This window comes from Schistocerca americana, chromosome X (genome assembly GCF_021461395.2).
Source record: "Schistocerca americana isolate TAMUIC-IGC-003095 chromosome X, iqSchAmer2.1, whole genome shotgun sequence".
Taxonomy (NCBI): Eukaryota; Metazoa; Arthropoda; class Insecta; order Orthoptera; family Acrididae; genus Schistocerca; species Schistocerca americana.
In genome coordinates, this window is record NC_060130.1 from 600,071,331 (window position 1) to 600,098,026 (window position 26,696).

The following is a 26,696-nucleotide window of genomic DNA, read 5'->3' on the forward strand; positions in this document are numbered from 1 at the left end:
TAGCTTTTAGAATGTTGTTATTGCTGTCTTTTGCCGTTCTCAACACTGGCTCTCTATTTACTCCGTGACCCCCAGAAAGTGATTTAATAAAACTTGGAGCCAGTAAATAGATATCCTAGTGCCCACTTTACCTGAGAATGTTCTTATAGCTGCAGCTTATAGCTCTGAGGAATTAGGAGATTGTCCGGGATTTCTAATCAAAAACGGTTTTCCAAAATAGTTGAGTATATTCTGAAATTCACTAATAAACAACACAAGTATCCCTACAACCTAACTAACAGAACAGTTCAGAGTCTAATGCGCTGATGCAACTATAAATGTCCGAATCAAATGTTAAAAAGAATGCTCGCCAAAATTTGATGAAAATATTTCATCAAACGCCACGCTAAATATTTGGTAGAATGTCTGTCCCGCGACGGCACGTGAAAAATACGACAATACGCAAACTGAAGCTAGATAATGAAAATCATCCCAGAATTAACACTTCACATAAAATGTTTTCATGGTTCCGCATATCTCTAGTAACTTAATACGGCACCCGAGGCTGTTTGTAGCAGATACACTGATGCGACGCGACTACCGACACAGATGGCGTGTCATTCAGCGTCTGGAGAGAACTGGGGCCTTTCTTCCTCGCGCAGTGTTCTTATATATAAAGCCGCGGTGCGGACGGCTGAGGGAACGCCTGATCAAATCCGCTATCCCGACTAGCCGCTGGGCTAGTAACGCACCACTTCAAGTTACATAATAATTTATAGCTTCTTTGGCTGATGGCCGAAGAATCTCTTAATTTAAACGTGCATTCAGCACGCAGGTAAGTATTGATAATAAAATTTTGACGTGGCTAAGTTAAATACTTTAGGCGAGAGAATTAATTTAATTGCCCTGCACGCACTAGATGAGCTCTGAACTGGCCCTGTTGAGATCCGCTATCGCTATAATTTTATAGGTATTAAAAAGAAACTTTACACATCTTCATAATCATAGCGGACCTCCAACCTATTTAAATCTAAACATCCTAGCCTTATTTATTAACCTACTTAATCTATCTTGCTTCCTTCAGTTTTGAGACGAAAACCAGAAAATCATGAATTTCCACTAAAGTCTTAATTTGTGAAATCCAAAGTACTGTTTTTATTAAATCATTATGAAAGATGAATCTAAATATAAATTTTGAAGTCTCTAGCTCTTTTCTGTTGCGCCAATGATTTTTCCAGAAAAACGTCCAAATCTCGGAAATGGCTGAAGTTATCGAACTGATATTTAACACACATTAATTTAGTATTATTTCTGACATGCTAGAAAAGTTTTAGTTCATTTACTTGATTTTTAAGGTATTGCGCAACATTTATGACGTCAGAGCTAGTTACAGCAGACTGGCTGGCACACAATGGAAACTGATGTGAATTTACTACAGCGTGAGTAGGCTGCTTCCCTACAAGACAAAATATTTTGATCATCTGCTTAATAGCTTGTCTGTCCATCTTTGGAATGAAATGCATCACTGATAATGCATATCAAGGATCCGGCAGTTTGTTGGCAGGTTTGTGGAGGTATGTGGCATTAGATGTCTAAGCATAGGTTATGCAATTTGCATAAATAATGGGTCAAATGGCTCTGAGCACTATGGGACTTAACAGCTGTGGTCATCAGTCCCCTAGAACTTAGAACTACTTAAACCCAACTAACCTAAGGACATCACACACATCCATGCCCGAGGCAGGATTCGAACCTGCGACCGTAGCAGTGGCGCGGTTCCGGACTACGCGCCTAGATCCGCGAGACCACCGCGGCCGGCAATATTGGGTCGCTGATGTGCGTACGCGGTGATAGCTACGCAGACGGTTCCCATAGGATTTACATCAAGCGAATTTGGTCGCCGAGATATCAACATGAGTTTACTATAATGCTCCTCAAAACGCTGTAGCATGGTTCCGGCTCCGAGACAAGGGCAGTTATACCGCTGAAGATGACATCGCCGTCGGGGAAGACACGAAGCATGAAGGGAGGCACGTGGTTCGCAGTATTAACGTGTCTTCGATTACTACCACAGTTCCCGCGCAAGAGCAGGAGAATGGCTCCCACAGCGTAATACTGCTCCCACCTGCTTGAGCCCGTGGCGCGCTGCACATATCGAGCCGACGTTCTCCTCGATGACGGCGTTTGTGGAGACGACCATCAAGCTAGTACAGTAAAAATGTGATGCACCCGAAGAGCCGACACATTCCCATTGATCGACGGTTGAATCTCGATGGTCCTGAGCCCACTGCCATCATAATTGATGATGTCGTTGGGTCAACATGTGAGCATATCTGTTGCGGAGCTCAATGTTCAACAATGTACGATGAACGGTGTGCTCCGAAACACTTGTGTGTACTCTAGCATTGTGCTCTTTCGGTAGAGATGCCACAGATCACCATCTTTCCTACTTTACAGAGCAAACTAGCCTGCGAACCCCACGTTCTGTGAAGAGTAGTGGACGTACAACCATTTAGCGCCTAGTGGTAGTTGTACTGTCTTTCTACCTCCTCTCGTAGATGCACACGACAGTAGGACGTGAACAGACGACCAGATTCACCGTTTTCAAGATACTCGTTCACAGACGTTGAGTAATAATAATCTGCCCTTTGTTAAAGTCGCTTGTCTCAACGGATTTTCCCATTTGCAGCCCATACATTCGCGAGGGCGATCCCCTGTCCGTGTCTGCTCCGCTTACATACTTTTGTTATCGCGTCATGTGCCCACAACGCAATCAGGTGTCATCCAACATCGCCGTGGGCAGTGGTCACAATGTTTTGGCTCATTATAATACGTACATATATACATTTTTGTAGCATGTATGGATACCAAACCAGAAAAAAGTGGTTCAGAATTACGGAGCGTTTAAGGACCGGACGGCAGACAGCAGAAAATTGTCAAAAGGGAAATGACAACAAATAAATAGTGAAATATGCTTCGAAACTGCATCCATTGAATGCATAAACTTCACAGTAATTGATCCAAGCAAGGGCGCCCGTCGTACAACTTTTTTTTTGTTTGAATTCGTTTAACAATTCAGAATTATTCTTTCAAAGTCTCTTCTGAAATAAGCGCAAAATTTCTTCCGCGCAGCAATATGATTCTCGCATATTCATTACGTAATAGCACTGAACGTCAATAACAGTACGATTCAGCTCCCAGTCCCTTTCAGATAACCTGCTAACAATTTCGAAAGGAAACGTACTCTTGGACTCTCCATAATTCTCCGGTTAGTGTCGAATCACGTTGTTTCTTCACTTCTACAATCTATCGCTGTAGAAAAAATTACATCGAAATGTACGGACAAAAATTAAGTGGACGCTACAGTCCACTGTTTCACAGGGTCCATTGTATGCCGTAGTTACAGGCACTTCGGCTTCCTCGTCGAAAAAATATTCCGTCCTGCCTGTTTCTGGTAATTGTTTAGCAAAAGAACTGGTAATTGTTTAGCATAAGAACGACAGTAGGACAAAGTGAATTCCAAACTGTTTTAATTAATTTTTCCTACAGCGGCTGCGGATACCCAGATCTTAACTGTAGAGTTATTAACTTAGACAATCTGTTCATTTGTCAAACAATGTCAATCCTGCACAAGAGAAGCACCGTAGTAATGGTAGTAGTAATTAAGAAGTCTCGGCAACAACTTCCTCTGAATCTAAAGATTGCTGCAGGTAAAAACTTTACTTCCAGAAACACAAATTAAATCCCGCTGCACTGTTCTGGCAGTTTGAGTTGATATTTAAATCCTTCCGGCTTTTCTTATTAGTGAATCAACCGTATGACTTTCTCTGTGGAACTTCAAACCAAGAGATGCTAAGCGCGGCAATGGGCCCTCTCTCAGTGGAGCTGTGTCTGCCACGAGCGCAAAGCGTGCGCTCAGCTGTTGAGTGTCAGCTATCTGGAGCTCTTCAAACAGGCTCTGCAAGTGGTCGTGGTCGTGGTCGCTAATAGACTGCTTATAGCTCTTCTTTACGCGCCGTAAAATTTGATTCTCGAATTCGTTTCTTTTGTGGGTTGTGTGCAACTAAATTATAGCTCTAGGGCCGGTAAGGCGTTACAATTTACACACGTTGTCCTCCACAGTTATTTGAGAAAGAGGTAAATTCTCTTTAGGTAGGGGAATTTAAAAGAAGGTACTTTTTTTCAAAATCTTACTTAGGACATTTTTAATTATACCACCAAAAAGCTACTAAAATGTTTATCATGCTGCAACTAGTTGACTATTTATGTCAGCGTCTGATAGATTTTAAACTTCAAATGGTGATTTTTAAACTTTAAAGTCAGCCAGATGATTGCATAAATTGGCAAACTAGTTGCGTCATAAAAAAGATTTCTACAGCTTTTTGGTGTTATAGATAAGGATGTATTTTACCAAAGCTGCGCAGCACAAACTTAAGAATATTTTGTTATTTCATTTCTCTGTTTATCTTTCAGATATCGAGGTCGTTGAAGACTGTATACTTGAGAATGTTCGAGTGTAAAAATGGCCTTATATTCCTGAAAGATCAGTACTGACTGCCTTTTTTAGGGAAAGTATTGAAAATCTAAATTAATATGTTACAAAGGTATTCCCGTAAGAGTGCGTTATTTGGGACCGAGCCACATCGTTATTTTGACTTTGGATTGAGTTATATGCAGTTTTCTAATCCTGTCGTAGGCTTATGATTATTATCAATGTCGTTGTTGTTATAATAAGGATTGTTAAAAACAGTTTTTGATATCCCTCCTTGTGTGCTGTAGATTATCCATTGTTATAATAATTTGCTATGAAGAGGCTTTGATCCTTTTTGCAATACACTACTTTCAAACGACTGATATTTTCCTATGTTCTCCTTAAATCTTACAGAGTTAGTTTCCTTCCTTTAGAAACCGTGCACCGTAACGCAGCGGTGAAGCCAATGAACTTTTAGTCACAACAATAAGGATTCAGATTCCCACCTGGACTAGCTCGATTTATATCTTCCTTATATTCTTCCCTATATTATTTCGCATGAATGCTGAAATGATCTCTCGATGATGAAGCCAACGGCGTTTTCTTTGCTATCGTCACCCAAATCACCAGTCGTTTAGCATGTAATGGCTTCGAAGTCGATGAGACAACAATTTCCCCCCAAGAAAGGGCACTGTGTGTTTACTACTGCACATACATGAATAATACGTTAGAACGATTCCTAGGTCAGTCAAACATTAATAGGATCCTGTAAGGCAAGCAAAAAGTTGTTTTCGTACTTGAGCTGCTTCAAAACAGTAATTTCATAATCTCGCGCTTGCGTGCTTTAATTAGCGAGGATTACTTTACAGCAGAAGATTATGCAACCTTTATTGCTTCACACGAAGTTATTCGTAGTTTTTGTTATGTTTCTCCTTACAGTCTAGTCAGACGCAACGCAAAATTCAGTTATAAAATTAAAAAAAAAAGCTGAATTACTCCTTGGACGTGTTCAACGGTCTTCCGTGCAGATGACAGCGTGCTGACTGCGTAACACGTGTACCCTGTTGAGAATATCGATTAGCTAGATTTATGTCTTCCATTTTTCTGTCTTCCTCCTTGCAGTGTGTGACTGTCGTAGTCTGATTATTATCTGAAACTGATACGAGTATTTGATTTATTGTACGTCTAGATTGCATGTATTTTCTAAAACTGTGACCGTTTCGCTTCCACACGAACTGTCTTCACATTTGAACACATCGATCGGTTGCAAAAGTAACCCGTCCAATTCATCAACAAGTTTACGTGCTACGTCATATTGTTCTATGACCTTGCACGTAAATTTGTTGACGAACTGGAAGAGTTACCCCTGTAATCGACGTATTCAGATCTGAAGAGGTTTCGTGAGGAACAGAAACCGATCCCAATTTTTGAAAATACATGCAATTTAGGCATACAATAAAATCTGTTGTACAGCCACTGATTGTCGATGTTCTCCGAAAAGACCATATGTCAGTTACTGCAAATTATACGCGAATAGTTGAGCCTTACATCATTAGTGTTTCGTTAGCCTACGCGACACTTTTAGCTATTATTAAATGAGTTTTCATAGGTTGCTTAATGATCTGAAGCGACCTAAACTAAAACAGTGGCTACAGAAACACGCTGCCTCTGAACGTTTTGGTAATATCCTATTTTAGTCGAGAAATCAAGTGTTTGCTTGAGGTGCTAAAGTAAAAGATGAAAAGAAAAACTAGAAGTCTTATACCATATCCTTCCTTGGCATACCTAATTGAATTAGAACATCGAATGATAGTGAATCGTTCAAACCACAAAATTCAGTTCAATGGTGAAATGAAGATGTCACCTCATTAGAAACGTCTGATACATTTTTGGCTGAGAGGCATTCTAGGACATTTTAGAGTACGACTCTATTTATCCTTTCCGATTTGGGAAGACAGATTCAAATGCCTGTCAAGTCATATTGGTGTAGAGTTTCTACAGTTGTTCTAAAGTTCTCCAGGCAAGTGTAAGGATAGTGGCTTATGAAAGATCGTGGCCTACTTCGTTTCCGACGCTTAGCCTGCTGGACTTGGACTCCGTCTTTGATGCTCTGGTTGTCACTTACACGTTACCTCCTCATCTCGTTCTTTCTTTCTACCATACACAGCTCCCTTTCCTTTGTGAGATGTAAGTGTACAGTCCTCACGAACAGATCTTCAGAGTAGATGACTATAACAAGTGTGCAAAAAGGATGGAATTGTGTTTGCAACCCGTACGTAATTGATGCGGCTTAAAATAAATAATATTGTTCCGTTTTGAGGTCGTTGCTGAAGCCTGTGGGCAACGCAGCGTTACCCCGATGCGGGTATATAAGAACTGACATGTAAGCAAGGTACTAGTGTGATATTCGTGTCTCTCCGACGTGCGTGCGATAAATGCGGATACGTGAACTATGGCGACGTTATTACCAAATGCGTCCAAACAGATCCAACGTGCTGTTATTATTTTCTTGGCTGCCCAAGGACAAACACTGGTATGCATCCAACGGATAGTGAAGAATGTGTGTAGGGCAGCATGTCTGTCGAAAACCACCGTTGCACGACAAGGTGTGCTGCTGCTTTATGATAACGCAAGTCCCCATATCGCAAATGCCGTAACGCAGAAGTTACACCAACTCATGTGGAAGACACTCAATCACCCGTCTACTTTAATCCCATGAGGTTTCCACGCCTTCGGTCCCTTAAAAAAGGCTTTGAAGTGTCGACGATTCGTGTCGGACGAGAGTATTCAGCAGGCGGTTGCAGTCTTCTTTACGCAGCAGGACACGGTGTTTTACAAAACAGGTTTCTTCAACCTGATGTGTCAGTGGTACGATTCTCTCAATGCTCACGGTGATTTTTCCTGATTAGCATATCGATTCAGGACTGTACGGCCTTCAAACGGAAATTTTTTTGATCGCCTCCTTACACTTACGTTACTCGGCTCCAGAAATTAAAGTCGGTCGTAGGAGGGAATGAGAGCTGGTAGCCATGCTTGAAAAACGATGTCGATTCCATTTTATAAAAAGTTGTTTCGAGTATATTAGGGATTTTTCTTAGTTAGTGCCTTGCAGCAGGTAAAACAAGAACTAACGATTATAACGAAGTTCTCTGAATGAAATGGATGAGAAATACATGAGAAACATCCTGAATAGAGAAACAAAAACAAAAAATCTTTTGTCATGACAATAAAAATCAGTTTATCATTGGGCAAACGGAGTGATAGGACGTATGTATTGTTCAAACATTCGCACTTTTCACCCGATTTGAAAATCCTTGACTGCCACATATTCCCACACATAAAGTGACTGGAGAAAGGTTTCTTTCAGCCAGTGCGAAGGTGTTCAGAGCATGGGATATATATTTTGCAGACAGGCAGGTAATTTCCCCACTGAAAAACAGTGGACAAATCTATTGACTTAAAAGGAGACAAAGTGGAAAAATGTGCATCGGCCTTTCAAAAAAAAAAAACACAATATATCACTGCCGAGCTGAGATTTTCAGCCTGTTCTTTTGGTTACACGAAACCATAATGATTTTGGTACTGCCGCAACGTAAATCGATGACAACCGCGACAGAGTGAGCGGCTCGGACACCCGACGCGTGCGTTGTGCATGAGGCCACCATTGCACGAATTGCGTTCCACCACTATCGATTTTTCCTACTGTCGCACTGAGTTGTGGCCATGAGTCAGACAGTCATTAGGCACACGCAAGTCCTACCTGTGCTGTGTGAATGTGTATCTTTACGTCCCCCCTCCCCCCTCCTCACAGCTGCTGCACACAATTACACTGATGACTGTTTGGCGTCAGATTTTTTTCTGACAATAGACAGTTTCATGTTTTCTTTCGACGTCTGCTCACTGACTATAATATTCTTCACGTCCTAACATTAATTACTACTCTGAGCTTTACTTTTCTTGACATTTTGTTGTGACAGTTCTGACTAATTATCCGTCACAATTTACTTGAACTGATGGTCTTAACAGTTGGCTACGGAGCTGTAAATCGCTCCTCAAAAGGCATTAAATGCTCACTCACACTATCATCGTCAGTCATGGAAATGAAAATCTTTTACTATGCCGGAAACTGTCACAAAACATGTCTGAAGTTTTACTATGTGCTTATCGGAAGGAAAGGAAGGAAGATGGAGTTTAACGTCCCGTCGACATCGAGGTCATTAGAGACTGAGCACATGGTCAGATTCCGTCAAGGATAGGGAAGGAAATCGGCAGTGCCTTTTCAAAGGAACCATCCCGGCATTTGCCTGGAGCGATTAAGGGAAATGAAGGGAAACCTAAATCTGGATGGCCGGACGCGAGTTTCAACCGTCGTCCTCCCGAATGCGTGCTAACCACTGCACCACGTCGCTCGGTATATGTGCTTATCACTACTATTTCAAATAAGTAGCTAGATGATTCGAGCCTCTGCTGATCATCTTGTGACTGTCCAGAATACATGACTCATTACTATAGCAAGAGTAAACTGAGTTTTAGTTGCTCCACCAGATGTCAGCTACAGACTGCAGAATGTTCCATATTTACCGTTTCAATATTTATTAGATTAGTGTAGTAATATTTTGAGATATTTTATTTGTCACCCGATGGTCAGATGGGCCTCGAAACACTAATCCACTTCGTTAACATGGTAAAAAGCTCACGAAACATATATGTAAGCATATCTTATCATTATTACCCTCACTGAAAAGCTATTGCCCGCATCTCGTGGTCGTGCGGTAGCGTTCTCGCTTCCCACGCCCGGGTTCCCGGGTTCGATTCTCGGCGGGGTCAGGGATTTTCTCTGCCTCGTGATGGCTGGGTGTTGTGTGCTGTCCTTAGGTTAGTTAGGTTTAAGTAGTTCTAAGTTCTAGGGGACTGATGACCATAGATGTTAAGTCCCATAGTGCTCAGAGCCATTTTTTTGAAAAGCTATAATTTTCATTGTAGTGGCTGAAAATATCATGAACTACACGCACTGACTGAAAAAATCACAAAGTCAATATAAATTTAATTTAGAGTATCAAATTTCAGGAACATATTTGTTTAAGTAACATATTTATTTGATTACCATTGCATAACAGGATGTAAGTGCGAGATAAGTCATAGCAAATATGGAAAGCTGGTACATTAGTAACCCGTGTAACCGCCAGACTGTTAAATGGAAACATGTATGCATTGTGTTGTACAGGTGGCAGATGTCAATTTGTGACATGAAGTTACATGTCTGTTGCACTTGGTCGGTCAATACAGGAACGGTTAATACTGGTTGTGGATGACGCTAGAGTTGTCGACCGACGTTGTCTCATTATGTTCTACATTGGAGACAGATCTGGCGAACGAACAGGCCTAGGCAAGGTGTTGACACTTTGTAGAAAATGTTCGGTTAAAACAGCAGTATCCAGGCGAGCGTTGTCTTGTAAAACACCCACTGGAACGCATCACAACAGGTGGTATCACCAGTCTGACGTACAAATTTGCAGGCTGGGTGTGTGGGAAAACCACGGGAGTGCTCCTGCTGTCATAGGAAATCGCACCCGAGACAATACCGTCAGGTGCAGTTCTAATGTGTCTATCATGGAGACAAGTTGGTTGCAGACAGCTGGCATCCTTCTAACCAACACACTGCCGTCACTGGCACTGAGGCAGAACCAGCTTTCATAATAAAATACAACAGATCTCGATTCTGCACTCCAACGTGTTCTCGCTTGATACCACTGAAGTCGCAAATGTAATGGACGCTACAGGGCGTCTGGCACGGAGCTGTCCTTGAAGTAACCGATTTGCAACAGTTAGTTGTGTCATTGCCATGCCAACTGCTGCCCAGATTGCTGCTGCATATGTAGTACGATGCACCAGAACCTTACGCGGAACCCTACGGTTTTCCCTCTTGGTAGTGCCACGAGGCCGTCTGGAACCCGGTGTTCTTGAGACCCTACATTCCCGTGGCTACCTGTGCCAGCAGTTTACGTACGGTGGCTACATTCCGTCCAAGTCTTTCTGCTGTTTCGCAAAAGGAACGTCCAGCTTCTCGGAGCCTATTACACGACCTCGTTCAAACTCAGTCAGCTGTTTATAATGCCGTCTTTGTCGTCTTAAAGGCGTTCTTGACTAACACCAACTCACCACCTCCATTCTCAAAGATAACTAATGCTCACGATCGTTGCAGCGCGTGTTTACAGCAAACCGGATTTTCATTCTCATTGTGGCTCTACTAGCGCCACTCTTATGCGATTGGCTTGAAATTTGAATAGACATTTTTCAGTTGTAGAAACATGCTTATCAACTTTCGTTTATGCCACACAACTCATTTTTGGCGTTGCGACTCTTTGCCGTCAGTGTGTAGTGATTGTATATGTACAGTAATACGTGGCTGAGTAAGTGAAAATGACGTATATACCGCTACCTGGGCTCCACATATCTAATTCGTTGGACTGGCAGAGGGAGAGAGCCTATTCCACAGCCACCACGGTTGAAACACATTACACCTGTTCACTATTTTGTGTGTAGCATCATGAAAAGCAGTTAAATGGTTTTCCTCTCACATTAGTGGAGTAGCTTATCGCAAGAACCCACGCAGCTGCTCAAGCACCGAGCACATAGGCGCGTAGGTTTCACCGTTAGGAGTGAGCCTTGCAACGACGACTTTCGCTCTGCAAAATAAGAGGTGAATCTCTGATCGTCTTTTTCATTTACTGCGCGATATGTTGTTCCTCTTTAGTTTCCTGACGCATTGTGAAACAGCCACCCACCATGATAAAAATATCTGGGAGTATGCGTGCGGAACGATTTGAAATGGAATGATCATATAAAATTAATTGTTGGTAAGGCGGGTACCACGTTGAGATTCATTGGGAGAGTCCTTAGAAAATGTAGTCCATCAACAAAGGAGGTGGCTTACAAAACACTCGTTCGACCTATACTTGAGTATTGCTCATCAGTGTGGGTTCCATACCAGATCGGGTTGACGGAGGAGATAGAGAAGATCCAAAGAAGAGCGGCGCGTTTCGTCACAGGGTTATTTGGTAACCGTGATAGCGTTACGGAGATGTTTAACGAACTCAAGTGGCAGACTCTGCAAGAGAGGCGCTCTGCATCGCGGTGTAGCTTGCTCGCCAGGTTTCGAGAGGGTGCGTTTCTGGATAGGTATCGAATATATTGTTTCCCCCTACTTATACCTCCCGAGGAGATCACGAATGTAAAATTAGAGAGATTAGAGCGCGCACGGAGGCTTTCAGACAGTCGTTCTTCCCGCGAACCATACGCGACTGGAACAGGAAAGGGAGGTAATGACAGTGGCACGTAAAGTGCCCTCCGCCACACACCGTTGGGTGGCTTGCGGAGTATAAATGTAGATGTAGATGTAGATACTGTTCTAAAATTCCAACGCCCGCGCCTCCGGAATCATGCTTTTCCGCAGAAGAGATTCGTCTTTAAAAAAGTTCGTAAAGCACAAGTAACTGTGGTTAATGGTCGTTTGACTAACCCCGTCTTTGGTGGACTGTGTCACGCCTTGTGGCAATGGATTAGTCATCACACAAAACTGTAGTGTTAGGTGTGTTGCCGAACCACCAGGCGCCAAAAGGCCCCGCCTTCCTCATGCATAGTTAAGTAGTTTTTTATATTACTTGCATGTTGTTGTTCATTATTTACTTTTTGACGCTTCATATAATGTCTACATGCGATTTTTTGTTTAAAAATAGTATTTATGCACGGCTTTTCAGTTTCTGAGTTATCTAAGTTGGACGGCCAACGTTATGTGTTTCTCATCTGTCGGCAGTCCTTACTAACTCAGATTTCAAAACGACGTTGCAGAAGAGGCACGTTATTCGTGATGAGGTTTTTCATCAGCAAGAGAGCTTTATACAGTGCATGAACAGATTACAGACAAAAACGAAAAAGGGGTAAAAAAACTACCATTGTTTCTTCAAGGAGTCATTTTTTTCCATCTACGTTTCAGCTTTATAATGTTGTTACTAATTAATTCATTCTTGTAAAGATACTTTCGAAATATACTTCCATTTAGGAAGTTAACTGACTTACGAGGATATCTAGTTGCGAGGGTCTAAGACGTTTCTCGGTTTCTGCAATACCTCATATACAGTGCGAACATTAATAAAAGTGACAAACTGCAGGAACAGATACCTGACTGGAAATGGAAAGAAAAGGTCCTATGAACATGTGTCCGAAAATGGACGGTGTGTAAGCAACGACAACAAACCGTCACAGTACAGAGCTGCATCGCATCCACGTCACAACAGATGTTCAAAGTGGTGTCTGTGGAACTGCAGATGATAGGGACAGTGGCGTTGTCATGCAGGATACACACAATTGTACTTTGGCGTTTACCGTGTTGCTGGGCCACTTGCCTGGAGCTTGTATTAGGGTACGTCTCAATATCCTGTAGAACCCGGTCCTCCAAATCTGGTGTAGCGCAGTCCACCGCCTCTCTGCACGTTCGTCTGTCTGAAAGGATCCACGATCACACAAATGCCCAAAAAGGGCTTGAAATGTTGTGTGATGGGGTTGGTGTCTCTGAGGGTACTTGCTTTGGTATAGCCATACTGCCTTTCGACCATTTCCGTCTGCTTGGCTGTATACAAACACGATCTCGGCTTGTTCCCGATATGAATACCGGGTCTTTCTGCTGCTTACGGTACACTGCGTCAGTCACACATCCTGCAACACGCAAGAAACACACGGCACGTGGTCAGAGGAACTTTCATTCGTCAGCGCCAACGACCGTGACAACGATGTACTTCCGGACACATGTTCATAGGCCATTTTTTCTTCCGTTTCCAGTCAGGAACCTGTCCCTGCAGTTTGTCGGTTTTATTAATGTTCACCCTGTATTTAGGTTGTTATTGTTTTCCTACCGTGTGAAGAGGCTCAGATGTTCTGGAGAGAGGGCCTTAAAATCCCCTGTCCGGCAATCCTCATTTGGATATTCCATGGTCGCCTTAAAAACACTATGATGCCTTCAGAAGTGGATGGTCTATTCCTTCGCCATCGTTGTCTAAGACGTGGCAATCCTTTGCTTGTTTCGTTGATTGAACGTTGCTTTGAGGTACCCCTTCCTGCTTGTCTGCCCTTTTTCATTCTTTTTTTATGTTTTAGATATCCTTTGGACTGAGTTATTAGTTTCTGGTATTTGTTGTCAGACTGTTATGAAATCTGTTTAAGTATTTGTTTCAGTTGGCTCCACTAAAGATTATTTATTAAGGTCCAGTTTTCTGTATCTACCACCATTTTTCACAAAAAATGTTCTTGTGACGTGATTTTCCTTTTCCCGGATTTCTGATACTAAACGTAAATAAACAAATAAAAATACATACTTAATTACTCATCTACGTCTTTAAACTTTAGAATGCTGCTGTTATATATATATATATATATATATATATATATATATATATACATATTAGGAAATTTCGTTTTCAGTGCCATACGATGAATCTGTATATACACTCCTGGAAATGGAAAAAAGAACACATTGACACCGGTGTGTCAGACCCACCATACTTGCTCCGGACACTGCGAGAGGGCTGTACAAGCAATGATCACACGCACGGCACAGCGGACACACCAGGAACCGCGGTGTTGGCCGTCGAATGGCGCTAGCTGCGCAGCATTTGTGCACCGCCGCCGTCAGTGTCAGCCAGTTTGCCGTGGCATACGGAGCTCCATCGCAGTCTTTAACACTGGTAGCATGCCGCGACAGCGTGGACGTGAACCGTATGTGCAGTTGACGGACTTTGAGCGAGGGCGTATAGTGGGCATGCGGGAGGCCGGGTGGACGTACCGCCGAATTGCTCAAGACGTGGGGCGTGAGGTCTCCACAGTACATCGATGTTGTCGCCAGTGGTCGGCGGAAGGTGCACGTGCCCGTCGACCTGGGACCGGACCGCAGCGACGCACGGATGCACGCCAAGACCGTAGGATCCTACGCAGTGCCGTAGGGGACCGCACCGCCACTTCCCAGCAAATTAGGGACACTGTTGCTCCTGGGGTATCGGCGAGGACCATTCGCAACCGTCTCCATGAAGCTGGGCTACGGTCCCGCACACCGTTAGGCCGTCTTCCGCTCACGCCCCAACATCGTGCAGCCCGCCTCCAGTGGTGTCGCGGCAGGCGTGAATGGAGGGACGAATGGAGACGTGTCGTCTTCAGCGATGAGAGTCGCTTCTGCCTTGGTGCCAATGATGGTCGTATGCGTGTTTGGCGCCGTGCAGGTGAGCGCCACAATCAGGACTGCATACGACCGAGGCACACAGGGCCAACACCCGGCATCATGGTGTGGGGAGCGATCTCCTACACTGGCCGTACACCACTGGTGATCGTCGAGGGGACACTGAATAGTGCACGGTACATCCAAACCGTCATCGAACCCATCGTTCTACCATTCCTAGACCGGCAAGGGAACTTGCTGTTCCAACAGGACAATGCACGTCCGCATGTATCCCGTGCCACCCAACGTGCTCTAGAAGGTGTAAGTCAACTATCCTGGCCAGCAAGATCTCCGGATCTGTCCCCCATTGAGCATGTTTGGGACTGGATGAAGCGTCGTCTCACGCGGTCTGCACGTCCAGCACGAACGCTGGTCCAACTGAGGCGCCAGGTGGAAATGGCATGGCAAGCCGTTCCACAGGACTACATCCAGGATCTCTACGATCGTCTCCATGGGAGAATAGCAGCCTGCATTGCTGCGAAAGGTGGATATACACTGTACTAGTGCCGACATTGTGCATGCTCTGTTGCCTGTGTCTATGTGCCTGTGGTTCTGTCAGTGTGATCATGTGATGTATCTGACCCCAGGAATGTGTCAATAAAGTTTCCCCTTCCCGGGACAATGAATTCACGGTGTTCTTATTTCAATTTCCATGAGTGTATGTTTTATTTTTATTTTTACCACCATATCACCCTGCTGCGTGTTACATATAAAACTTTTCGATTATAACTTTAACTAAACATCGTCAATTTCAATTTTGATATAAACACTGTTTATTTTTAAGTGACAGACAGGAGGATAACTATGTAGAATAGAAATGTTCCGTAGGTTACGCAGTCCTTAATATATCCTCATTCGGTTTCTAGATGACTCACCACTTCCAGCTTCTAGGAGACTCTAGTAAGACACAGATCGCGTACCCAAATAAAGCGATCGAAATTAATTAATGCCCGACTGGTACGCAGCACACCTGATATACACGTTACGCGGTTACAGTCTTAACTGACGAATGCTACTAGGAAAACTACCGTAGTCTACGGTAGTTTTAAATCTCTACTCACTTGTCATCAACGGTAACAGCCCGACACAAAATCAGTAGGATTCTTTGTAAAACGATTGAAAACTACTGAGGAAGCATTTTTTCTGATTTGTTACTGGCCACCTTTCAACAACTGCAGCACATATCTTGCATAAAGCTTTCACATAGTTACTTACCGAGCGAGGTGGCGCAGTGGTTAGTACACTGGATTCGCATTCGGGAGGACGACGGTTCAAACCCGTGTCCGGCATTCCTGATTTAGGTTTTCCGTGATTTCCCTGAATCGCTTCAGGAATGGCCGGAATGGTTCCTTTGAAAGGCCACGGTCGGATTCCTTCCCTATGCTTCCCTAATCCTATGGGACCTCGCTGTTTGGCCCCCATAATTACTTCTTGATGCGCAATGTTCGTCGCGCTTCCTTTTGATTTGCTTACCGCGTCAGCTATTTCATAAACCTACAACTGTTGATCGTCCAATCTCCTACTGTGCACTTTCTCGATAGTTTTATGACGTTAAGGTAATCAGACTTGTTCATCTGAACGAAACACTCAATACGACTAATACTCAGAGACATACAAGTGAAACTATTTCGTACATCAAGTTGACCGTCGACTTCAGTTATTGCAAGACAAGTAACAATATGATGGAAACAAAATATCATTGATACCGAAGCCATCTCTGTGCCAGGTCAGGAACTTTTCAGCCTGCCCTAGTAGGACAGCGGTCGAGCTCCGTCGGGTGTCGGCAGAGACCACGGGTCGGCCACTACGGTAGCTTAACTTCGGTTCTTTAATTAACGAGGGGAGCCACGTTAGCTTAGTTGAAACAGCTTTTCTAGGCGCTTCTTTCTGCTGTGACAGATTGCCGGTGACACGGCAGGGGCGGGTTTAATTTTGCAGTGTCCTTGCTCCGGGCAGGCTTCATTACGCGCCGGCCGCACCTGCACTGCGCCACGGGGCTCATTTAGGCGGCGTAAAATACGCCCCCATCCAATGAAGAGCGCAATAATCACTTACCTAGCTTCGGTTTTGTCTCTGTGCCTCCGCTTACTCTCGGATAAGGGCGTCCACTATAAGAGCTCTTCACATTAGCCGAATATTGTATTCTCTATTACGTTGCAAAAACGTCGTGTACCTTAATAAAAGAGTAATATATATGTTCAAAAGAACCAAGAGAGGCAAAAGACTTGATGAACACCATGTCGCATATTTAAAGGATTGTTATTTTTGTTTTTAAATTTTTACTATGCCTTATCTGTTTTTCAGTAACATAAGATGATAAAAAAGCTATATCGTATTCAAAACTATTTCTAGGAACAAAAATCGTGACAATAAGCATTGAAATTCACTGACGGAAAAAAGCGCAACACCAATAAGAATTTGTGCGACATAAACGAAAGTTGATAGGCGTGTTTCTACATCTGAAAGATAATGTCTATTCAAATTTCAAGCCAGTCGCATATGAGTGACGATAGTAGCCCCACAGTGAGGACGAAAATCAAGTTTGCTTTAAATGTTCGTACACGCTGTAACGGTCGTGAGCGTTAGTTACCTTTGAGATTGGACATGGTAAATTGATGTTAGTCAAGACTACCTTTAAGACGACAAGGACGCCATTATCAGTACCTCACTGACTTTGAACGAGGTTGTGTAATAGGGCTACGAGAGCTGGATGTTCCTTCTGTGACACCGCAGAAACACTTGGAAGGAATGTAGCCACTGTACACGATTGCGGGCGGCGGTGGTCACGAGAATGTACGGTCTCAAGAAGACCTGACTCCGGACGGCCATGTGGCACCACCGAGAAGGAAGACCATCGTGTTCGGCGTATAGCTCTGGCGCATCGTAGTGCATCTACAGCTGCAATCTGAGCAGCAGTTGGCACCACAGTTGCATAACGAAATGTTACAAATCGGTTACTTCAAGGATAACTTGAACCAGACACCATGTAACCTGCATTCCTCTGACCGCAAGCCACCGCCATTTGCGACTTCAGTGGTGTCAAGCGAGAGCTCATTCGACGGCAGGGTGGGGGTTTGTTGTGTTTCCTGGTTCTGCCTTGGTGCCAGTCATGGCCGTGTGTTGGTTAGGAGGAGGCCAACTGAATGTTGCAACCAAACTGTCTGCGTAGGCACACTGGACCTACACCTGGATTTATCGTCTGGGGTGCGATTTCGTATGACAGCAGGAGCACTCTCGTCGTTATCCCACGCACCCTGACTGAAAATTTGTACATCAGTCTGGTGATTCGATCTGTTTTGCTGCCATTCATGAACAGCATTCCAAGGTGTATTTTTCAACAGGATAACGCTCGCCCATATACCGCTGTTGTAACCCAACACGCTCTACAAAGTGTCGACATGCTGCCTTAGCCTGCTCGATCACCAGATCTGCCAGTCGAGCACATATGGGACATCATCGGTCAACCCCAGCGTCATTCACAACCAGTATTAACCGACCTTGTACTGACCTACCACGTGTAGCAGGCATGGAACTCCATCGCACAAACTGACACCCGGTACCTGTACAGCACAACGCATGCACGTTTGAAGGCTTTCATTCAACATTTTGGCGGTTACACCGCTTATTAGTGTCTCGCCATTTCACATTTGCAATGTCCTATCTCGTTCTTACATTAACCACTGATCCCACAAAGTTAATCACTTAAATATGTTGCCTAGACAAATGTATTACGGATACTTCCTTACTCTACATTTATTATTTTTGGTGTTTTTATTTCAGTGTATGAAATTTCAGACTGAAAATAACTATGTAAATGATAATAATCCAGATGAATTTATTTAATTTTACACATCCTAGGTTGTTGTTGTTGTGGTCTTCAGTCCTGGGACTGGTTTGATGCAGCTCTCCATGCTACTCTATCACGTGCAAGCTTCTTCATATCCCAGTACCTACTGCAGCCTACATCCTTCTGAATCTGCTTAGTGTATTCATCTCTTGGTCTCCTTCTAAGATTTTTACTCTCCACGCTGCCCTCCAATACTAAATTGGCGATCCCTCGATGTCTCAGAACATGTCCTACCAACCGATCCCTTCTTCTAGTCAAGTTGTGCCACAAGCTCCTCTTCTCCCCAATTCTATTCAATACCTCCTCATTAGTTATGTGATCTACCCATCTAATCTTCAGTATTCTTCTGTAGCACCACATTCCGAAAGCTTCTATTCTCTTTTTGTCTAAACTATTTATCGTCCACGTTTCACTTCCATACATGGCTACACTCCATACAAATACTTTCAGAAACGACTTCCTGACACTTAAATCTATACTCGATGTTAACAAATTTCTCTTCTTCAGAAACGCTTTCCTTGCCATTGCCAGTCTACATTTTATATGCTCTCTACTTCGACCATCATCAGTTATTTTGGTCCCCAAATAGAAAAACTCCTTTACTACTTTAAGTATCTCATTTCCTAATCTAATTCCCTCAGCATCACCCGACTTAATTCGACTACATTCCATTATCCTAGGTATGCGACCGGAAATGGGATGCAGAAAGTGGTGTCGATCATGGTTTCTTAGTAGCAAACACAATGATAAATTTTGACAACCGTGAAGTATGTTTGTGCAACGAACTGGAAAAAAATTTTAAAAATCGGCATTTTTCAGAGGAAAATGTATTTTCGAACACTATCTTTGATGAAACCATTGCAGAAATAACATAAAAATAACTGTTCATGCTCTTGTATGAATATGACATCTGCCTCAGTTGCAGAAGTCTTTGGCATATGTTATCGCTTTAGCACTGGACTTTGAGATAGCCCGTTGAAGTACAGGTAGTGGAAGAAACTTCCAGACTGGTATTTTGTCGGTAAGAGAGGAGGGAGGCGTTGGTGCAGTGATTCTGGTCACTAGACTGTGTGGCAGCGCCCTAAGTTAAAGTCTAAACTTCTCGTAGAGTGCCGACATATAACACTGTTGCTAGTGACCCACCCGATGTATAAGAACGTCAAACTCGAAGGCACCCTTATTGCTATTCCGGAGGTTAGCTGATGTAGTAACCAGGAGTTTCACCCTCTCTCTTCGCTATCAATAATACAAACGCAACATTCTACATGTGTTCATCATCACGTAAATTATACACTTATGAACAAGTCCCATGTCTCTAGTGTCGGCATCAGAGGAAATCCTTTCCAATTACGCAGTTGCTCAGTCTCCCAGGATTATCCAAATCAAGTGAATTATGCAAATCTTCCTTCCTAGGAGTATGCTCAACCCAAGCAGAAGAAGTAAACTGGATTGTTACGTATAAATTTTGTTCGTCTTCATGGGCGATTTTAACTTTCTTCAGGGTGTCGATCGAGATCCAGGGAAATAAAAGTTCGACTGAGAGACTCAACGTTGTAAGGTCGGCATACTTTCATGGTCGGTACAGACTTTATTTGAAGTGACTCAGTAAGGTGGCGCACTGGTTTCGGCACTGGACTCTAATGAAGAAGAAGCTGCGTTCTAATCTACGCCCTTCCGTCCAGATGTGGGTTTCCCGCGGTTCCCTAAGCAGCTTCAGGTAAAGTTAGGCTGTCTGCATAAATTACGGTACCTATCTTCTATCGTTATCCATTCCTCAACATTCTATCGTTCTCCGTTCCTCGACCTGTAAGTAAAGGAGCCATTAAGTTCTGCATTTCTTTAGCATATTGGTCTCTGGAAGTATTAGCCGACTGTACACGATTGATGTGCACAGGAATAACAACCATCTGGAACGATTTGTCCTTTTGTGCGTGTGGGTGGTACAGTCTCAGGCTCCAATACACTGAGTCCAGTCGAATCTCACAGAAACGTGCCATGTTAATGTCCTCTCATATTAAATATGTGATAGCTCGCCTCTGGTGTCCTTAAAATTAGTTCGCATTAAGACTCGCTGAAATTCTAATCCAAAGTAACCTCTGTTACGCGAATCTGAATCAGCCGTAAACAACAGACTCCAGGTTTCCTAGCGTGCAGGCCACCAATATGAAGACGTCAGAGAACCATACTGCCGGATACTGATCGGTCAATAGTGTTGTCAGCATTTGCATACCTTGATTTGGCTTGACTGTTGGACTACTCAAGGAAATTTGGTCGTCTGTGATTTGCAACAGATTTTGTAATTACGAGCCACTGCAGTCAGTCTGACAAATGTTGGCTAGCAGCAGTTTTCGACTGTTTTTGCTCACTAGCGCAAGCCACGAGCGTTTTGTTCAGTAGCTGTGATGAGGGAGCCTACAACGGCTAGTACGCTAACCTGTTTCCAGCATCAGTCCTTTCGTACCAGTTATGCCATCGACGTCAGTCAGAGCAACCTTCTCTTCCTGTTTCTTAATGTTTGATGCAGTGTGTAATTACATTTGAAAGCACGATGAAATCGCTATCACAATTTTCATTAGGTACAGAGCAACGGGTTTTAAGTGAAACGTGCTTAAAGAGGAGTCCACGGATCTGAAGCTTCACACCCATCCTACGACATGTTCTATTTGTACGTCTGTTTGTCAGGTACAGCTGTTATAATAGCTCTCTGTTCTTGATTTTTTGTTATTTTTCCAAGGAAAGTGATATGAACCATCAGATAATGAGTAGCGTCTGGCGCAATATTTTGACAAAATAGTATTTGTTTTTTATGTTTCTCCAATGAAACATGCCAGAAGGTAATCAGAAGATTACTAAGATCAGTGACCGATGCTTCAAATTAAGCAGTGTTAGACAGTGAAGCACCGCACCAAAAGGCGACCAAAAGTATTGACAGATGAACTTCCCTCAGTAACTGTGTTAAAATATTTTATATATCTCCGTGTGTAAAAAGAGATGCCGAAATCTCGAGAGAAACTGATGTTACAGTCTGATACATTACAAAATGTGAGGGTCGCGCAGTCGCCGGAAGCAGGATACAAAACTTTGCTTGTTGGGTGGTTGCTAACATCCGCTTCATAGTTCCAATTAAAGATGGTGTAAGCTATCATCTCCTCTGCCACTTTTTATATGTGTAAATAAAAATAAGTCTATCTGAATTTCCGTGCTATCATTAAGGATAGATTATACACATGCATGCTTATATAGGTTTTATCTCCTATAGGTCGTCAGGAGCAATTGTTCTGGTGTTTCGGCAGGTATTTGCAATTTCGTTTTTTCAATGTGTCACTGGAGTCAGCCTAAACAAATGCTGCTCATCAAATCTATAAAGCGACGCCCAGTGCTGACAGAAACCGTTGGTTTATTTCCCGTTACGATTAAAATGGTTTAAAACCAATATCGACCTAGGGTAATTTGGGAACCCTCAATCCAATGGGCACGTTAAATTCCGCTTTCAAATCATGTTGATCGTAACGAGAAACAAACCGATGCTTCACGTCGACACTGGGCGTTGCATAAAAGACTTCATGAGCTGTGTTTATGTTTGGTCTGGCTACAGCTACACGTTGCGAAAGCTAAATTGCAAATATCTGCCAAAAGACCAGAGAAAATGCGCCTGAAGACTCTTAGGAGAAACACACTGCTTACATGGGTTGAATCGGGAAGAAAAGCTAAAAAAAAAAAAAAAAAAAAAAAAAAAAAAAAAAAAAAAAAAATAGGGACAGGTTGACAGACCACATTTTCAGTTACCAATTAATAGTCAATATAGAAACAGTCAGTGTTTAGGGCAAACAACGCAGAGGCGGAAGAGGCGGACCAAGGCTTGACTGCAGTGAAGAGATTCGATTTGATGTAGGTTACAATAGTTATTCAGGGACTGAGACTTCCATTTTATAGAGTTGCATGGAGGGCTACATCAAATTATTCTTCGAACTGAAGAAGAAGAAGAATAACAACAATAACAAAAACTGGTTCAAATGGCTCTGAGCACTATGAGACTTAACTACTGTGGTCATCAGTCCCCTAGAACTTAGAACTACTTAAACCTAACTAACCTTAGGACATCACACACACCCATGCCCGAGGCAGGATTCGAACCTGCGACCGTAGCAGTCGCGCGGTTCCGGACTGCGCGCCTAGAACCGCTAGACCACCGCGGCCGGCCAACAATAACAACTTAATGCTCATACTGACATATATGACCATTTGCGCACTTAAGGAAATCAGACTAACTATATGTGACCCTAAGGTCTTTTTCATACTTGAGGGTATAATCTTCACATTTATTTAGGAGCACAAAAAGATGAGCAACCCTGGTTGTAGAGCAGAATATATTCAGCTTTCTGGCAGTTAAGGTATATTTAGCATACTGTAGATGCGGAGGTCATTGCTGAGGGACTATTAGCTCAGGTAGAGAGCAATGACGGAAGGTATAGGTCATGATCCTGCACAAGAAATCGTCGCAACACACATCCGTACTGATGGGGATGGATAGCTGCCTGGCTGGGCTAGCAACCCACAATTTCTGAGAAATAAGATTCCATTCATTACAGTAACTCGCCCAGTAACAGCCCCGTCCAACCTGTTAAATCATAGTGTAATGGATGTGCAGTCAGTGCAATTAAATTGTGGATTAAACACAACAGAAAAGCAATGATTTTGGTGTTTATCGTGTTCTGTTTGCCACTTTTGCGTTGCTTTCCAGATAAATAGCGAAAATTTTTGTTTCTTACTGTACTAATCCGTTGGCAATGCGCACAGCCCGTTCAATAGATCTTGTATAAAATGTTGTGTTATTAGAATATTTGTTCTTTGTAGCATAATACTTCTGTTTACTGTAGTGTGTGTTACTAAAACTCACCCAATCTGTTAAATTGCTTTCATGTATCTGTATGTTTCAGTACCTGCAGAGTGGATGGGCGGGTCACTATAGCTTCCGTTGCCAACCCGTAGATTATTCATACAGCCCAATGGGGCTAAGGGTGAGTAAACTAACTTGCTTTATTTTTCGTTATAGAAAAGACAAATGTACGTTGTTTAGCTTTCTTTGTATATCACCGACAACTCTTCGAGGATCATCGTACTTGCCGGAGATGCTACACTGTATGTGCATTTTTATTTAAAGAGTCTGGTATAAATATTAATTTTTCTTACTAATTTTCGTGTCGAGAGGAGCAACAGAGAATGTGTTACTGTCATCGTGGGCCATGTTTCAGTGGAGATGATTTGACGCTGCCTTCTCAGTTTAAATTGGTCCTCGGAGCGAGAATGGAACCCAAAGTGAGACATAACTCCTGTGGTTCCCAATGCGGTGTCAAATAAAACAAAATAAAACATGAGGTGCCAATTTCTGTGAAATAGTGGTCTCCATTATTGCTGCACATTTTAATCATTTAACTTCGATTGACTTCACTGGTACACGGTTTAAAAAAATGCATGCACTAACTGAAGATCCCAAATTTTTATTTCTGTAGCATTTGTTTATTACCCATTTTCTAGATAGACAACATTAATCAAAATGTGTTATTAGATCACTTTTATGGATTGAAATGGCGGAGTACATAAATATTTCACAAGAAAAACATTAGTAGCCTGTAAGAGTTATCTCTGGAGTGGAAAATAAAACTGGTTTGTTTCGGATTATGTTAGCATAATCCAGATCTGAGAAAGAGATAAACTAGATTTGGTCGCTAAGTATCAGATCATCAATGTCCTGAATTGCTATTAAACGGTCAAGTCCTAAGGAGAGAGACTATCTGGGACGCAGGATTATATAGAAGTTCCACTTGGTGTTAACCCCTTCTGACTTGACAGTGAAATAGGTGTTTCGAATATTAATAGTTTAAATGAGTATGCGTATTAGAGTGTCTGTTTTTCTCGTGGGTATGTGTATGAGTATTAAAAGTCTCTCAAAGCCACATTTGCTCTAATAAGGTCTAGAGGAGAAATTATTGCTTTTGCATAAAATTTATAGATTTGTCCTCCACGAACTGGCAGACTAATGATTAGCCTAAGTGCCGCCAAATATGTGAGCTGAACGTGTACTGGCCAGCACTGGCTTTGCACAAACGGCTTTGTTCTCCAGTGGTTTCAGGTTTTTCAAGTAGCAGTCAGATGCCACTGAACCCAGTTCCGAACTATGATACAGCCGGCAGTATCATGATACGCCAAATGAAGAGTTTTCAGTTGTTTGACTTTGTGCTGATTTTAGAGTAGGTACAGCTGGTTGAAAAGGCAGCAATCTTTGTTTGATCGCACTATTAACGTGCGATCGCAGAGTTAACATTATATCGATCGTGACACCTGTATATTTAACCAAGACCATCGAAGTCTATGTTTCTAATGGACAGTATCTGGCTTGGGTCGAAAGCCTTTTCTGTGATGACAAGGTGAAGAGTTCTTGCTCTTTAAGGAAGAGACTATGGTTTCGAGTCTAAAAAAAATCGCTTTATTTCTCGACATAGCCCATTTTTTTTTGTTCAATACACTGTGTCGAACATTTTTCAGTGAGCTGATTCCATCCCTGAAGACTGATAGTTAGAGATCTGACAAATACACATTTGCGGCTGTATGATCCTTTGAACGGGAATCAATCATAAGACCCATTATGCATTTCTTTCCTGCCAAATTCGTTGTTGTTTGCTGCAACGGCGCTGATTTCCGCTCACCTCTTTGACTGCTAATTAGTTCCTAGCAGGGAGTGGTAGATCCGTGCCTGCCCTACAGTTAAGAAATCTGAGAACAAAATCAATGGTTTTATTTTTAAAACAATAGAAACATTGCTAAGAGATTCATTTTTGCTTTTTGCCTTTTGTCAGCTCTCGGTAAACGAGACACCAAACTTTTCTCATAGTTAATTCAAGTAAAATGTACTTTATCCTTTCTTCTTGTGTGAATGGTATCAGCTTTTTATTATGCGCTTAATTACCAATTGTCTAACACCTTGTTGTTCAGTTTCTCGGTGTTTTCATCTGTGACTGCAGTTTCTCAACGTTGGCCACATGCATCTCCTAGGAAAGTTCAGACACGTTTGGATCTGCCACCCATTTCTTAAGTGTCTAGAATGAAGAATCAGTGTACTTATAAATTTTCATCAACTTTGGACGAATTCCTATTGGTCATGAACTGGCCAAAACATAGAATTTTATGACGACGCAGCATTCTAGTTTCATCAGTTAAAAAGTCGTATAAACAAAATTATTCTGCAAATCACGTTAATACTCAACTGACACCATTGTTCAACGTGTCACAGCATGAAACAATAAATTTTGGTTGATATGAATTCCTTCTCTGCGACAAGTCGAGATTATTTCAACTTTTCGCCGGTATTTGTAAAACCACAATACTTGTATTTTAATCACATACTTTATTTTAAAGTCGTATCACAGGTGTACAGATGTGCTCCACCAACACACGGACTGTTGGACTCCGAAGCACTCAGTGCTAAACCTGAAGTCTTTTACGATGAAGATGAGCTGGCAAGGCACCCTTGTTTCTACCCGATTTCGATTTCCGACGCTATGAGAAAAGCAGAGGGAGCAGAGAAATACGGAACGTCGTGGTCAAAGCCGGGAAACAAACGTGCTTATAAAAGGATGCGTGCAACTGGCACTACGAATCTAACTCTGGTGTAAACAGCAGTACGTTGCCACCAATACCTACCATTCTGTTTTTAATTCACACAGCGAGTATGTCTGAAGTCATTCAATACACTACGTGACGAAGGCGGTTTCTTCACTATGCACAGACGTATAATCTTTCACGTGATACGACACTTAGAAATACGTTTATTTAACAAATATTTCCTTCTCAGTTCCCTTGTATACAATGTAAGAAACGGGCTCTACAGAATCTGAGATTCCTGGTCTTTCTTACACATTTTCCTCGTCAAAAAATTATTTATCGCACAGCACCTTAAGTCGGATTATTACAGTAGTGCGAACACACGCGTTGTTGCACGCTTCTAGTGCGAACTGAATAGAAATCGCTTTGAACAGGGAACCCTGTTCATAAACGTATTGTTTGTGTGCAACGGGAACAAATATGTAAAACAGTATATTCCAGTCTTCCATATCTCTTCGCTGATACTGATAAAAACTGTG

The 26,696-nt window shown here is 42.6% G+C and overlaps 1 protein-coding gene across 4 annotated transcripts in view; it reads left to right on the forward strand.

Moving 5' to 3' along the window:
* LOC124555142 (elongation of very long chain fatty acids protein AAEL008004-like) overlaps positions 1–26,696 on the forward strand; it is a 913,230-nt gene that overhangs the window by 723,170 nt on the left and 163,364 nt on the right. For all 4 annotated transcript variants that reach the window (XM_047128953.1, XM_047128952.1, XM_047128955.1 and 1 more), the window contains one exon: positions 23,496–23,576. In XM_047128953.1, coding sequence (XP_046984909.1) covers positions 23,496–23,576 — 81 coding nt within the window. The remainder of the gene's footprint in view (positions 1–23,495; positions 23,577–26,696) is intronic.